At 33.6% G+C, this 17,022-nt stretch overlaps 1 protein-coding gene and 1 long non-coding RNA gene across 2 annotated transcripts in view; one reads left to right on the plus strand and one right to left on the minus strand.

The window, feature by feature from the left end:
• Positions 1 to 2,526: 2,526 nt before the first annotated feature.
• LOC135757525 (uncharacterized) overlaps positions 2,527 to 17,022 on the plus strand; it is a 78,909-nt gene continuing 64,413 nt past the window's right edge. The window contains exons 1-3 of the mRNA XM_073816237.1: positions 2,527 to 2,818; positions 3,011 to 3,216; positions 3,527 to 3,702. Coding sequence (XP_073672338.1) covers positions 2,581 to 2,818; positions 3,011 to 3,216; positions 3,527 to 3,702 — 620 coding nt within the window. The 5' untranslated portion in view covers positions 2,527 to 2,580. The remainder of the gene's footprint in view (positions 2,819 to 3,010; positions 3,217 to 3,526; positions 3,703 to 17,022) is intronic.
• LOC135729571 (uncharacterized) lies at positions 3,698 to 16,710 on the minus strand. The gene is made up of 4 exons (XR_010525709.2): positions 16,374 to 16,710; positions 16,134 to 16,272; positions 11,973 to 12,111; positions 3,698 to 7,112 (listed from the first exon to the last, which is right to left on the minus strand). It is a non-coding gene; the product is annotated as an uncharacterized lncRNA (long non-coding RNA).

Consider the following 17,022-nt stretch of genomic DNA (forward strand, 5'->3'; position numbering starts at 1 on the left):
GCTAAAGTACACGATTCCTTGTTTATTTTACTCGATGAGTTATTAAATAATGCAACGTAGAGCCAATAATTACTTAACATTCCTAAAAATCAGATTTAATTTAAATAAAGAAAGCAGTATTTGGGTGTAATAAACCTTTAAAAACATATAAAACTTTAAAAGTAGTTTAAATTGGGTGAAAATATGCATTTGTGGCACTTTTTTCGAGTAGCATCTGCCTGCACCACCAGAGGCTACAGTTTCGCTAGATGGCGCTGTTAAAAAAAACGAGGGTCCTAAAACTGCGGTCCTGAAACTGCGGTCCTGAAACTGCAGCCTCCGCTTGTGCAGACAGATAATGTTGGCCACACCCGCACATTCATTACGTTATTATGCTGCCTGTATGATTAATGAAAAAGGGGAAAGTAGGATAAATTGTAAGAAATAAATATATTATTGTAAAAAATTATATTGTTGAAAACTTTGTGGCAACTTACTTATTTTTTATATATGTTTCACAATTTATAATAATATAAATGTATATGCAAGTATTTTAACTATTTGTTCTGTGAGTAAAGAAAACCCAAACTAAATCAGAATTATCTACAGTGTAGTCACATATTGACTATGCAGAAATATTCTCTTATTTTATCTATTAAGCTTTTGGGTATCTGGGAATAAAGTCATAAATTTCAAAGTCATTACTATTTTAGGTTTGTAATAACACAAATTATATGCTGGCACAGTTATATTTTTAGCTTTAAAAATTATTTAAGCATATATCAGATGAAGGCTTTTAAGGTCATAAAATAACTTTTCAGATTGGATGAAATAAATAAACTTTTGGTCAAAATAAAAGTTTCACATGTTTTAAGCATGACTGTCCTGTTTAAAAATATTTATTTTGCATTGTGACAAATTGTAAATATGCTAAATCATATATTGTGAAAAAAACAACATGTAGCCTAGTTGTGGGTTAAAGTGAGTTGGTAAGTTTTATTTAAATCCAGAAATAAAACAAGGGAAGGGAAATTTAGAGTTTTAAACTAAACCAATGAGAAGGAAAAAACAAACGCTGGTCTAAATGTCTCAGAAGATCCTGACATTAGGGTTTTAGTTTATAGCTTGTTAGCATTGCAGTATAGCCCTTTTGACAATTTATGTATAACAACAAAAAACATTACCCCACTGCCGTCTCATGGTTTAAGGTAAAACGTAAAACCACAAACATATATGTGTTTTAATAAAAAAAAGTACTTCTGCAGTTGGGAATACATTATTATTAAAAAAAAATAAACTTATCTCCTGGGTTTGAAAAATGTGGGTGATTTCCAACATGACATGATTGAGCTCTATTATTATGTTGCTAAGAGACGTGGTGTGAAGACCTCATGGTGCTTGGTATGGTAACACAAAAAGCATGCATTGCATGACCCTGCGCTTTGAGACAACATTTGAAAAAGATGAAAAGGTTTTCTTTTAGATACAGAAGTAATTGTGACTCTGCCTATAAAATCTAATGATGAGATTGTGATCATCAAAGTTTGATTTTACTTTCAGTATTTTAGAATATTGTAAGATTAAAAATATAGTTAAACAATATATTTTCACAGAATGTTCTTTACATTATATAGGATGAGTTGATGTAGAAAACAATACATTAAATTACAAAAAACACTCTTTTTTCACTCGTCATTCACTCGGTTTATGTCACTACAGAACTATCACTGCATCCTACATTTCTACACCCCATCCAGAACCTTGTGGTGTCTTCATAAAAGGGCTCCATATAGAGTTAACAAGTTCTGATCTTTGAAGAGAATAGGGCATAGGAATGATTACTTCCTAAAAAGGAAAATGTTGAAATGAATATAAAATTTTCCAAATCAGATGGAAATAGCATAGTGTGGAGCGAATTACTGCACAAATGCTGGCAGCAGTGGCACAATGGAACAAAAACACTTTTATTCAATACAAAACAGAGTGGGTGTTAGAAGAGATTTTAAGCAGATTAAGAATGGGACATCCTAAACCTCTTCATATCATGGAAAACACCCAAGAGGATTGTGCACGTATAGGGGTGGTTTTCCTGACAGGGTTTATCCTAGTCCCAGACTAAGATGCATTTTTTTAATGCACAAATCTTCTAAAAACCACTTGTCATGACGTATCTTAACATATATAAGTGCCCTTGTTTTGTCTCAAGATGCACACCATTGTTGTATATTGTAAGGTTTGTTTGTAAAAACTACTTAAAAGTCCTAATATAACTAAGGGCTAGTCCTGGATTAATCTAAACCCTGTCCGGGAAACTACCCCATATGCCAGCAATATGAGATGGTTGAGCAAATCCTTATGTCTTGTTGGAAATGTATTCAGGAAAGGCATGAAATAATGACTTTGTTGCAGAATATAGGATAAATGTGCAGAGAAGAAGGGACAAGGCAGTAAGGATTCATTTTAAACTGGACTGGATTGGCAGTGTAAGGCAAAGTTATAACAGAAGGTGGCAGTAATGCAACAAATTGGATGCCAGCTACCGTAACACCCCAAAGAAGAAGAAGACCATTTTGATCTGACTTGATTTTGGAAAACATCAACATGGTAAAATGCTGCATTAAAAACTGCCGCAGCAGGTCACACTATTATTCAGGAAATAAAATAAAAAATGGGATACGTTTCTTCATTTTCCCAAAGTGTAAACGGCACGAAGGACCGCATGTTGAAGATGTAACGAGAAGACGTCGCATGGCGTGGATATCGGCAGTAGGACGAAAAGACATCACTTACAACAACAGCCCTGTGTCAAGGAGAGTGTGCTCTTTGCACTTTCATTCAGGTGAGTCATGTGGTGTGTTACTTTGACCTTATATTTATTCAAAAACAAGGTCTTATGATGGCGTTTAAGGTGTAAAACAAAAAATTACACAACACACTGTATGCTAATTTCTTTTATCTCTTCAATAAATGTTGTTTGAGCAATAATGCAAAAGTTACCATTGTGTAACTTCTGAAAATGTTATGTTTACAGGACAACCAGCATATGAAATGCTTGAAACCCATCCTGACTGGGCACCATCTTTGCTTTTGAATCACAGTGAAGTAAATGAAAATGAAAAAGATAGTTTTAGCAGTCGATTAAAGAGAAATAAAAGGTCTGGGGTCACGAGAAAACAGAAGATTGAGGACAACATTAAACGTGAAGAAGCAGATGAGATGGTACAAGAAGACAAAGTGGTTAGTTAGTTTATTCCTTATCAAATAACATGACAACAACCAACATTATATTCATGGTAGCCTACTAATTGTATTAACTCAGAACCCAAGCTGTCTTATTTACCTTAAACTCCTATGGAAGTATATTTGGTATCTAATCAATGAACTTGCCATCTTTTAAATTTATATACTGAGTATGTTTGTGCTGTGTTTACAATTGCAAAATGTGAAAATGATAAACTATTTTTTAAGAATTTGTTTAATTCTGTCATTTTGAAAGTTTAGTAAAAAAAGACAACACTTTACTGACATGTTAACTCTTTGTTAACAGATATACAATGAAGTAACTGAGACGGTGATGCGACAGGAAGTGGAGGAGAAGAAATGGACACGAGTGGACGTGGGGGAGAAGGAATCGCCACGACAGGATGAGAAAGATGACATTGCACACCATCCTGATGAACATAGTGCAAAGGATTGTGGGCTTTGCCAGTGCAGATATAATGAAAATATAGCTGCAAGCAGCGATTACCGGGGTTCAAGCCATTTGGGTTACAAGACGTTTAGGCACATCCTTACACACTCATTTGGCATGTAGTTTGTTTTATAAAAAAAATCTTACTGTTAATGTCATGTAAGTGCCTCCAAAATTATGTTCACGTTTCACAGATATTATCAAGTGACATGAGTGTTAAAACTGATAAGTCAGAAAATTTGAAGTGGTAATGCTTCAAAAAATGTGAAGCTTTATGTTATTTGTTATTTAGTAAGATATGCTTGGTCAGGTGTGTTTTTAAGATGACTGTGTAATAGCTATACTACTGCAAAGGTTGCTTTGTATTTGATACATATTTTGTTAAACAGGGTCCAGAAAGTTGTAGTGCACTGGCTTTACAGTTGTTGAGTGTAAGAGCTATGACAATTTAATAAAACATAACTAAATCACTGTAAAAAACTTCTGTAGAAATTGCAGCTGGGTTGCCGGTAATTTACTGTAGATTTAAATTTATGTTTGTTACTGGCAACGTTTTGTTCAAAGTTAAATGAAAATTAAACATTTACAAGTCTTTGTCTTTACAGAGTAAAACTAAGAGCAGCATCAAGCAAAACATCCTGGGAAACAATATCTGAAGCAAAAAAACAGAAAAAAGGTTGATGATGATTTCTGGTTGTCAGAATGCTTTGCATGAGGCTGTTATTATATAGTTTTATTATGTAAAGATAAAGACTTGTTAATATTTAAAAAATGTTTAACTTTGAACAAACTCTTGCCAGTAAATTACATAAATTTAAATATACGGTAAATTACCGGCAACCCAGCTGCAATAACATTGTAATTTCTACGGATTTTTTTTTACAGTGAAGATTTAAAATGTAAATTTCTAAATACTAATTTTACTTGACACATGTGGTTCTGGAGGAGAAGTTGCTTAGACAGTGGGACTCAAAATGAAAAAATCTGTATCAAGTCAGATTTATTTCAGTTAACAGAAAATTATATTTGCAATAAACTTAGAATAATAGTCAACATTATAATTGTTATTAATCTAAAATAAGATGATTTAAGCAGATTGTATGTGACCTCTGAAGGATGTAAAGTAGTTTTACCAATGTACATCTGTTCATTTATACTTTTAGACAGATCTGCTAAAAAGACAATGAAACAATTACAGAGATTCTAATGGTTTTTATTAAAATACCAATAGGAACTATTTGCTTTTATCATATAAACCATTACAAAATTCCTTTCTGTAGTGTGTTTTGGGACATGTTCATTAGGATTTAATGGACATACCAATAGAACTGAACATATGAAGAGTTTCGTTGCAAAACGAGATAATTCAGTTTTTTTAATTTTTCAGAAATCTCTTTTTTGGTTGTGCATTCCTATTAATATCAATTCAACTGTAGTTGTTTTTTTTATTTAAACCTTTATAACTTAAAAAAAAACAGCTAAGTAGCACCATAAAACAAAATAATAACATAAAATGATAACATAATAATAAACAACATGTTTTGACAAAACTTTTAAAAATGAACTCTTCAAATACCAGCAAAGAACAACAGAGATCCATAGAGATCATTATTGTTTGTAATACAATATTATATCCAATAGACTTACTGTGATGGTTTCTATTGTTTTTTAAAACATTTAAGTAATTTCAATTTCAAATGTATGAGATTTAGAATCATCACAATGGTAATTTTGATTTTTCATGAAACTTCCAAGTGAAGTGTATGCTTTAAAATGAGAGTAAGCTGTATAAGTTAAACTATTAGTTTGGCTTTGATTGTTTTGTTTTTAAAATGCATGGGTGATGTAAGACAATAATGCATAATGAAGAGAATTTATCTTGGTAGCCATTAAAACTTTTAATATGTATGAATTTAAAAAGAAGTATGAGTATAGTAAATATGAGTAAGTAAAACTACATAGAAGTCACTGTATAGTAGTAACCCATTAATTGTAGTGTTGTTGCTTTGTTTGTTGATGTGCTGTAATAGTAAAGTTTGTTGGTGTAGTTAAAAGGAATTTTAAGATTAGTAATTGTTATTGTGTCATTGGATGTGTTCGACATTGCACTGTAAGAATTGACAGGCAAATGATGTCAAGTAAGTACAGTGATAGAGATTTAATATATTAGAGTTTGATGTGTAATTTTCTTATTTGCTTTAGCGCTATAGATGTCGTCTGTCTGTTGGTTCTTTTATAGCACTGCATAAGTTGAACAAGCCTATTGCTAATTAAATGTAGATGAAGTGAGCAGTAGAAGCAAACAAAATGTGACATATATGTGAAGAGAAAGATTCAAATTATTTCAAAGATTAAGAGAAATGGAAATGTACGTGTTTTTATTGAATGATTATTAGATAATGTTACATAGTAATTTAAAATATAAAGCAGTATTTATTTTTTATAAGATGCTCATTTATTTAACAGGATTTATGTTACTACTGGCATTATCTTATTCACAGTCCAATCAGTAGGTGGTGGGAATGCACCATTTAAGTCAATAAGAATAAAGAAAAAAGTTGGTAAGAAAAAAGAGACAGGAGGAATGGGTGGAGGAATGACATATTCTCTATCTATGTTCACAATGTTTCGGTTGTGGCTGCAGTTGTCATGAACAATTATTGAAGTTCTGCTGATACATGCAAATTTAAGAAATGACCATGTCCAGTTTCTTAAGAGTCATTAAACAATTAATCTGGGTCTGCTGCTTCAGACTTTCCAATGGAACTGTTAGTGTCATTCACATCTTGTCCGTTATCCTCAGTGAAATAACAGTGTTTTCCTGCAGTTTTTGAAAAAGTACAACTCAATGTTAAGTAAATGCTTCCCCAGATCGGTGTCTGTCAGATAGTAACTGAAGAAGTTCTTGTGTCTCTAAATAATGCTTCAAAACTGAATTGGACGAGTTCAAGTTTTCTTCACCAAAGTCACCTGACACTGAGACTTTGGCTGTTACACTCAGCTGAAAACTTTCACTCCTCTGCAGTAGGCCACATTTCTCAATGATGAAATTTGTGTTTTGAATTAAAACCATTTTTCAGGTGTTATACTTTACACATTGATAGCATACATTAACTTAAGTTGTAGACACTTGAACAGTCAGTGTTGTGATATAAGTTTTTTCTCAACTGTAAATGGAAGCTTTACAATCTCACCACACAGAACTTTCAGCATTCTAATCTGTGAATGTTGAGTTGTCGTTATGTACAATCCATCAAATTCTCTGGTTGCCACATTCCTGATGTCATATGACAAATGTGCATGCCACATCTTCACAAAATGAATCTTCACAAAATGTGTGATCTGCTATATAGAAGATTTGTGTTTTAACAGGTACTCCCTGGATGTCAATAGTTGCAGTCGAAGAATTAACATGAAGTATCTTCACTCTAACAGAATCAACCTAAAACAAACAAAAAGTTTTCTGTTGACATGAGGATCTAACATACAAACACAGCTTTTATACATTAAATTGTATAAAATTACAATTAAATTGATGATGTATTTACCTTTATATTTAAAATAAAAATTAATATTTTGATGCATTATTTTAATTGTCATTTCATTCAGTATTTGCAAACCCTATTCTCTGTATAATTTAGGAATTGGCTGTTGTTGTGAATAGGGGTGAAAGTCAGTACCTGTTGAATATAATGTACTAAAACACATGTATTCTATCTATTTAGCTGTCATTTTATTTGATGTTCAATGAAACCACAGAAAGGAATTGCCAATTGTATGATTTAATTGATTAGTTGAAAAAAAAAACACTTTAATGCAACACTTTTAAATTATGTTGGATTCTATACTATAAGATAAACTGGTTTAATGTGTGGATTCTACAATCACGTCATAATTTCCCCCCTCACAGCAGATGTTTTATAACAAATTAATATAAGTTAATATTTACATTTAAGCTATAACCAGGAAAAACATAAACAGCAGGTATTATTAAAGCAGATAGTATAGTTATTTAATACAAATAACAGTCCATAAGGTCATTTGCTTCAGCTCTTTACCACTCTGATCCCATTGATAACTGAATAATAATAAATAACTGATATATTTACAAAAAATTGACATGGTATTGTATTTATTGACATTATATATTTTATTTTTAACATTTAGTGATAGAATTTTACTTGTTATTCATTATGTTGAGACATTAGGCTTTATTAACTCTAAATATCTAATAAGGGTGGCAAACTGTCACATTAATGTTACATGTTACACATCACAACATATTAAAGCAACACCAAAGAGTTTTTTTTTACCTTAAAATAACGCTTCCAAAACAGTTTCAGTCGTTCATCCACTCTAAACAGGGTGAACAGCACTTTCACATTCGCTTTGCAGCCCTCTATCGGCCAAAACCGCACTAAAGAAGTTTCCAAACGTCGGGTAGTGGTCCTGTAGTCCGAGTGAATACTACAAAAACTTGCTTTACGGCAGACCTACAATCCAATCAGAGCCAGCTATGCCTCAGTATTTATGACAGTGGTAATGAACAATTACGCTTCTAACCTGTAGGAGGAGCAAAGAGCCAGAGTTCTTTAGTGTTGCTTTAAGTAATCATAATGTTAAAGTCAATGTATATTTATAACCTTTATTTAGATATAATAATGACGGGAAGACTATTTATAAATATTTTATTGTGTAGTGAATGTTTATGAATGTGTAGTATGTTGTAGGGGTGGAACAATACATGTATTCGTTTCGAACCAAATTGGTACGGGGGTCACGGTTCGGTGCATGAATTTAAATGGAGAATACATGGTATGAAAATAAAAAAACTTGTGTGCAAAATAATTAATGTAATGCGGAACTACTGTTAGATACGCGGGTTCTTTATGGACAGCTAATCTGTTGCCCCGCTTTAGCTCTGAAGCTCTGATTGGCGCCAATGCAGCCGAGCTCCGCCTATGTATGAGCTCTATCAGAGCCCGTCTACATTCTCTGGCACTCTGCATTTTTTTGTCACGTCGACGCCGGTCCAGTCAGTGAATGAGCAGCCGACAGCGAGTATGGCAAGTGGTGGTGTTCTACAAAAGTTAGACGTTCCGCCAGCCTCTTTAAGATCGCAAGTTTGGCAAAACTTCAGTTTTCCAGTCAGTTACAATAGTACAGGCGATAGAGTGGTGGAAAAGACAAGGACTTTGCGTCGGCGTTGTTAGGTATGTGAGTGGAAATACATCTAATCAGGGCTCTCAAGTCTCACGCATTCACCTTGACACACACGCATTTCAGTCAGTTCAAACGCCACACTTTGAATTTCTCACGCTGAGAAGTAGGAGATAAATTGTCCTGCTATATACAAGAGGCATACGCAGGGCAGTTCTGTCGAGTTCAGATGCTTTCAGTTTTTTAAGCGTGCTCAACTTTACGCAGCGCCATCAGCGTCAGAGTACCGCGAGAAATCTTGCGGAGGAGGCTGATTTCAAATCGCTCTCGCGTTACTCTGATGTCATCCACTTGTCGTTTCTTGCAGCGCCTCGTGAAGTCGTACACACCTATTAATTCATCCTATAAGCCTATTTTTTGTTCTTTAGTACATTAATATGAAATAAGGCCAAAATGTAATTTTAAAATGTATTTAGGTAATACATTTGAACCCATATTTGTATGAAAGATGAGTACATGATTACTTAAAGAGGTATACATTTTTGAAATACGAGATAGTATGTTAAATGCATTTCAGTTCATATTCATGACATCTGAAAATAACACTGATAAGTGTTTTTAAGATTAGCTTAAGTACTAAAAAAAATGCCTTCTTCATGTTTGTTTTGCTTTTCCCTCCATTGTACCGAAAGTGAATTGAACCGTGGCGCCTGAACCGAGGTACGAACCGAACCGGGACTTCCGTGTACCGTTCTACCCCTAGTATGTTGTATTTGTTATATTTAAAGGTGACATAGAAGGATTGAATGGGGTATTTATCCTTGTTCTGTGATGTGACATGTAGACAACAAAAACTTTTGGTTCTGTGTTAAATGACTTACAAGCTTCCTGAAAATCTTTCTTAAATAGCTATATTAGGGCGGGGAATTTTAAGCGTGTGGTTTTGCACGTTTTTGGTATCACTAAAGGGTAAACTGGCAACCTCATTATGAAACGTAAGCATTTGATGGTAATTGGTTAAATTTGGTGCCAATCAAAAGAATGTAAACTTATTTGAGTGGGAATGTAATGGAAACTTTGCAGTACATTTACACACACAGCCGGGAAGAGTCATAGACAGTAAAAGAAATGGACAGTGACCCTATTGGATTCAACAGTGACAAGTGAAGTTAATTAGATGCACACACGTCCTGGGAGTTGGTCGTACTGCGCAGACTCAAACTGAGCTTAAAGGGGCAATCAGTAGGATTTTTATTAAGTGTTTTATTAATCAAAATCAATGTCTTTATTCATAAATATGTCCTTGTTGGTGTGAAATGACCTCTGCCAGTGATCTGACTTTTGTTTGTAAGCTTAGAATTTCTTCTCTTCACTTACATTGAACGGGTAAGTGCACGGAGGCATCCATATCGTTCCGCTGTATTGATAAACTATAATAACAGAGAGGGACAAAAAGCACTAGCTTACCAACGCGTTTCCATAAAGCGTTTTCATTCAGAACACGTGAACCAGCTGCAACGGACAAGGAGATCAGCGATTACATAACGGCTACCGTCGTTGAAACACGCATATGGAAAGGAGGAGGAGATAGTAAGCACTGCTCGTTTGAATGGAAAATACAATTCCAACACTAGATGGGGGAAGATCCTACTGATTGCCCCTTTAATGATGTAGATGTGATGTGAGCAACCTGTCTGACAATTGTAAGTCTTCCAATAGCTGTGCCAAGAGAAATCTGAATCACTAAGTGAATCTTGCAGAGATGGCGAGCGTGAACAGGAGCAAATTTTGGTAAGTATTCTGATTAATAATCTCCCTTGACTTTATGACTCCACGTCCACGCGATTGCCTCATAGACAGTAAAAGATTGCCTACGAGCTTCTCCTCTTGTTCATACTTGGGCCTTGGGCATACTTGTTCATTTCTACTGGGCCATAACATAAGATACATGGTAATGAAGCCTTTTATACATTTTTGTGTTTCTTTAGAAATAATTAATGTACAAATGGAGTTTTTAAAAGCTTCAGATGTAAAGTCATTTGATGTCAAAGTGACACCAAAATGAATGGGAGTTAATGGGATCCTAACAGCAGGTGGGGGTTTGTTTACCAATGGTGGTGCCAGGGGAAGCTTAAAGGAATAGTCTACCCTTTTGCCATATTAAACTATGTTATTACCTCAACTTAGACGAATTAATACATATCTATCTTTTTTCAATGCGTGCACTGTACAGCGCGTCGTGAATGTGTTAGCATTTAGCCTAGACCCATTCATTCCTATGGTACCAAACAGGGAAGCCACCAAACACTTCCGTGTTTTTCCTATTTAAAGACTGTTATATGAGGAGTTATACCAGTAAGTATGGTGCCACAAAATAAAACTTTTTTTTGGTACCATAGGAATGAATGGGGCTAGGCTAAATGCTAACACATTCACAATGCGCTGTACAGTGCACACATTGAAAAAAGATAGGTATGTATTAATTTGTCTAGGTTGAGGTAATAACATAGTTTAATATGGCAAAAGGGTAGACTATTCCTTTAAATAAAATATGAAATCCTGCCCCCCTGGTAAGAGCACACCTCAGAATGTGATTCACCATTTTTGGTTGAAGTTCATGAACATTGCTGCGATTTACTTATTGTTGGATGCGTGAGGTTGTAGATGTATGCAAATAATTTTGAAGTATAGGGGCAGTGAGATGCATGTTATGTAATATGTATATGTTGTTTAGATTGGTATCGTCATTGGTCTATGATAGCTTTGAAATTGTTGAGCACACGTAATGTTTCCATGTCAATACTTGATTGTGACATGGTGTATGGTGCACTAATTCCAAAATTATACAATGCAATCTGGTACACTCCAAGGCTGCATGAAAACACCCTGAGAGATGCACAGATATAAGAAATATGCTTTTTAAGTTGGTAGTTGCTTTAATTTTTAAAGTTTTAATTATACACATTTCTATTATAAAATCACAGCAATAGGCTTTATGCCCAGTTGCACTAGCTAAACTATCAGTTTAACCATAATTATAAATAAATATTCTTAGTGTATCCCTCTAAAACACAAACTAGTTTCAGTGCTTTTTATATATAATATTTTAATATGAAAAAAAATATAAAGAGTAATGTCTTACGTTTTATTTTGGAATCAACAACTTCACGTCTGCGGTCGTTGTATAGTTCACTGGTGGATCTTTAAATGGAAAGTCAATTTCTATCACGTAACGCTATACATGTGTAGGACACATGTGTCGTATTCGGTGCCATCGGTACCTTATGCAAAAACATTATACAAACAAACACACAAAAACATTATGAATTATTTTACAACATAATGTGGAACATTACATGAAAACTTTACTATAAATACTCACAGACACTTCGTTTGTTCCTTAATTTGACGCGATCTGTTTTTGTTACGTCTTGAAAACAGCGGCTGTTTCTCTGACGACAAAACCACGGCACTGGTCGTGATTTACTTGCGAAGCTACATTAAAAAACTTGGTCATAGTTCGAGCTGCAGTTTTCACAGAAACATTGTGAACATCAGCAGATATTACAACGTTCCTCCATGTTAATTTATATTTGGTCAAGAAGTTGCACACGCGTTCTTCTGTTCCACTTCGTCTACGTTTAATTAGTTGTTTGACTCAGAACCGATAATACTATTACGTCAAAGTAGTGATGGGCGACTCAAACTGCTTCTTGAGGCTTCGAAACATTAACGAATCTTCTTCTTCTTCTTTATGGTTTATTGGCGGTTGGCAAATCAGCTTTTGGTGAATTTCCGCCACCTACTGGGATGGAGTGTGAATACTTAAAGTGATGGAAAGGAAGTACTATAAATAAATAAATAAATTTTTTTTTTTTAAATAAACACTTATTTGTTTAACCCCTTACATTCTGTGTATCAACCGTGTAACTCTTAAATATTTGAATAATAAAGGGTACACTTGTGGTTGTACATGTGCATTCTGAAATAAATATTTTATTGCTAACTGAACTTTCAGTTCAGTGGTTCTTAACGTTATTCCTGGAGGCCCACTCCCCTGCATGTTTTGTATGTCTCCCTTATTTAACACACCTGATTCAAATCATCAGCTCATTAGAAGGGATCTCCATGAACTGAACTGAGTATGTCAGATAAAAGAGATATACAAAATGTGTAGGGCAGTGGGCCTCCAGGAATAACGTTAAGAACCACTGCTTTAGTTCATCCACAAGTTGCACTCGTTCATTATTATATCTTTAACAGTGAACAACCACCTGCTCTACTGTTTCTGCCACAATGGATGCACACATCTGTCTCACTTTTACTTAACATGTGTAAATAATAATTTAATCTGGTTTGTTCAATTTGTAGGCTTGATAATTGTATCATCTCTTCAGGATCCATATTTTCTCCTTTCACTCCCTACTGTATTCTGAATATTATACAGATGTCTTCCTTTTAACTCTTTATTCCAGTTGTCTTGTTGGATATTTATAACAGCTTTTCTTATAATGCACTTAGCTTCAGCTTTGGTTAATGGAATCTTTATGTTGACTTCATCTTTTTTTTAGTTTAGTCTTTGACAGTTTGTGCATTATCTCATTTCTCTCAAGTCCAATATGAGCTGGTACAAATAAATATAATATATTTTTGTTTAGTGGATTTATTCTGTATAAAATCTGTAATCTGTCATATATGATATATTGTCTAGCATCTGACTTTCCACTTTTTAAGCTGCACAAAGGTCAGAGTGAATCAGAGTATATAACTATATGCCTTATATTAGATTCTTCAACCCATATCATTGTTATGAATATTGGTATGAGTTCCGTTGTAAATAGTGAATTATCATTATTCAGACTTTTTAGAGTACTTTGTTAAATATGAGGTATGTTGCTGGTGCTGTATACTGATGGATTTTTAGACCCATCAGTAAATATATGAACATTATTGTTATAGTTTTGATTTAAATAATTTATCACTGTTATATGTTATCCATAGGTTAATAACTATCCTTTACTTCTTTATAATGTTTAATTTAGCTCGACTAATTGGTGTACTTACCGTATGGCTTTACGAATCTTTTGTTTCGAATCATTGGTTCGGATGTTGTTTCAAATTGGCAAAAGGGTCGTGGTTTTAGCAAATGAGGTTTCATTACGTCATAACTGTTTCGAAATGTTTCGAAAATGATACGATTCACCACTAGAGGGAGTTGATCACAAATTAAAAGTGTTGGTGAACTCGGGTTAATTTTATTATAAAAGTTCATAAAACATTAATTCTTCTTCTGACTAATAAAACTACAATTGTGTCTACTTTTTCTTTATAGACTGACAAAAATGTGAGTAATTAAAAAGGGAGTTTGTGTAAATGATTTGTTTGACATAAATAAAATTAAAATCATAGAATACATTTAATTATGTCTCAATTAAATTAAATATTTTATTTTTCTTAAACAATATATATTTTTAGAATAATCTTGCTATTTTGTAAAAAGTGTAAAATGTTTGGACAGATCTTGCTGGTTTTACAGTATTTTGACCAGGAGGTGTCGCCATGGAGTTTCGAACCTTTTGAAAAAAAAATTACGATTTGCAAAGAAATTAGTTCAATTGATTCGAAGTTTCGAAAAGTTTTCTTTCTCCCATCACTACGTTAAAGTACCGTATACATTTTAGATAGAATTAGATAGAATCATAAATAACATTTATTCAACAAAAAATTTTGCAAAAACATATAATTTATGTACACTTACAAATACATACATTTCTCCTCTTTAATTTAAACATATATATATATATATATATATATATATATATATATATATATACCTTATCTATTTTTTATTTTGTTTTTTTTATAAACTTATAAAATTTTGGTAAGTATTCTGATTAATAATCTCCCTTGACTTTATGACTCCACGTCCACGCGATTGCCTCATAGACAGTAAAAGATTGCCTACGAGCTTCTCCTCTTGTTCATACTTGGGCCTTGGGCATACTTGTTCATTTCTACTGGGCCATAACATAAGATACATGGTAATGAAGCCTTTTATACATTTTTGTGTTTCTTTAGAAATAATTAATGTACAAATGGAGTTTTTAAAAGCTTCAGATGTAAAGTCATTTGATGTCAAAGTGACACCAAAATGAATGGGAGTTAATGGGATCCTAACAGCAGGTGGGGGTTTGTTTACCAATGGTGGTGCCAGGGGAAGCTTAAAGGAATAGTCTACCCTTTTGCCATATTAAACTATGTTATTACCTCAACTTAGACGAATTAATACATATCTATCTTTTTTCAATGCGTGCACTGTACAGCGCGTCGTGAATGTGTTAGCATTTAGCCTAGACCCATTCATTCCTATGGTACCAAACAGGGAAGCCACCAAACACTTCCGTGTTTTTCCTATTTAAAGACTGTTATATGAGGAGTTATACCAGTAAGTATGGTGCCACAAAATAAAACTTTTTTTTGGTACCATAGGAATGAATGGGGCTAGGCTAAATGCTAACACATTCACAATGCGCTGTACAGTGCACACATTGAAAAAAGATAGGTATGTATTAATTTGTCTAGGTTGAGGTAATAACATAGTTTAATATGGCAAAAGGGTAGACTATTCCTTTAAATAAAATATGAAATCCTGCCCCCCTGGTAAGAGCACACCTCAGAATGTGATTCACCATTTTTGGTTGAAGTTCATGAACATTGCTGCGATTTACTTATTGTTGGATGCGTGAGGTTGTAGATGTATGCAAATAATTTTGAAGTATAGGGGCAGTGAGATGCATGTTATGTAATATGTATATGTTGTTTAGATTGGTATCGTCATTGGTCTATGATAGCTTTGAAATTGTTGAGCACACGTAATGTTTCCATGTCAATACTTGATTGTGACATGGTGTATGGTGCACTAATTCCAAAATTATACAATGCAATCTGGTACACTCCAAGGCTGCATGAAAACACCCTGAGAGATGCACAGATATAAGAAATATGCTTTTTAAGTTGGTAGTTGCTTTAATTTTTAAAGTTTTAATTATACACATTTCTATTATAAAATCACAGCAATAGGCTTTATGCCCAGTTGCACTAGCTAAACTATCAGTTTAACTAAGTTTAAAGATTGATATTTTTTATTGTACACAATTTTATTTAAGTATCAAGAACAGCAACTACATATTTAATAATTATAAATAAATATTCTTAGTGTATCCCTCTAAAACACAAACTAGTTTCAGTGCTTTTTATATATAATATTTTAATATGAAAAAAAATATAAAGAGTAATGTCTTACGTTTTATTTTGGAATCAACAACTTCACGTCTGCGGTCGTTGTATAGTTCACTGGTGGATCTTTAAATGGAAAGTCAATTTCTATCACGTAACGCTATACATGTGTAGGACACATGTGTCGTATTCGGTGCCATCGGTACCTTATGCAAAAACATTATACAAACAAACACACAAAAACATTATGAATTATTTTACAACATAATGTGGAACATTACATGAAAACTTTACTATAAATACTCACAGACACTTCGTTTGTTCCTTAATTTGACGCGATCTGTTTTTGTTACGTCTTGAAAACAGCGGCTGTTTCTCTGACGACAAAACCACGGCACTGGTCGTGATTTACTTGCGAAGCTACATTAAAAAACTTGGTCATAGTTCGAGCTGCAGTTTTCACAGAAACATTGTGAACATCAGCAGATATTACAACGTTCCTCCATGTTAATTTATATTTGGTCAAGAAGTTGCACACGCGTTCTTCTGTTCCACTTCGTCTACGTTTAATTAGTTGTTTGACTCAGAACCGATAATACTATTACGTCAAAGTAGTGATGGGCGACTCAAACTGCTTCTTGAGGCTTCGAAACATTAACGAATCTTCTTCTTCTTCTTTATGGTTTATTGGCGGTTGGCAAATCAGCTTTTGGTGAATTTCCGCCACCTACTGGGATGGAGTGTGAATACTTAAAGTGATGGAAAGGAAGTACTATAAATAAATAAATAAATTTTTTTTTTTTAAATAAACACTTATTTGTTTAACCCCTTACATTCTGTGTATCAACCGTGTAACTCTTAAATATTTGAATAATAAAGGGTACACTTGTGGTTGTACATGTGCATTCTGAAATAAATATTTTATTGCTAACTGAACTTTCAGTTCAGTGGTTCTT

The sequence above is a fragment of the Paramisgurnus dabryanus genome, chromosome 11 (genome assembly GCF_030506205.2).
Source record: "Paramisgurnus dabryanus chromosome 11, PD_genome_1.1, whole genome shotgun sequence".
Taxonomy (NCBI): Eukaryota; Metazoa; Chordata; class Actinopteri; order Cypriniformes; family Cobitidae; genus Paramisgurnus; species Paramisgurnus dabryanus.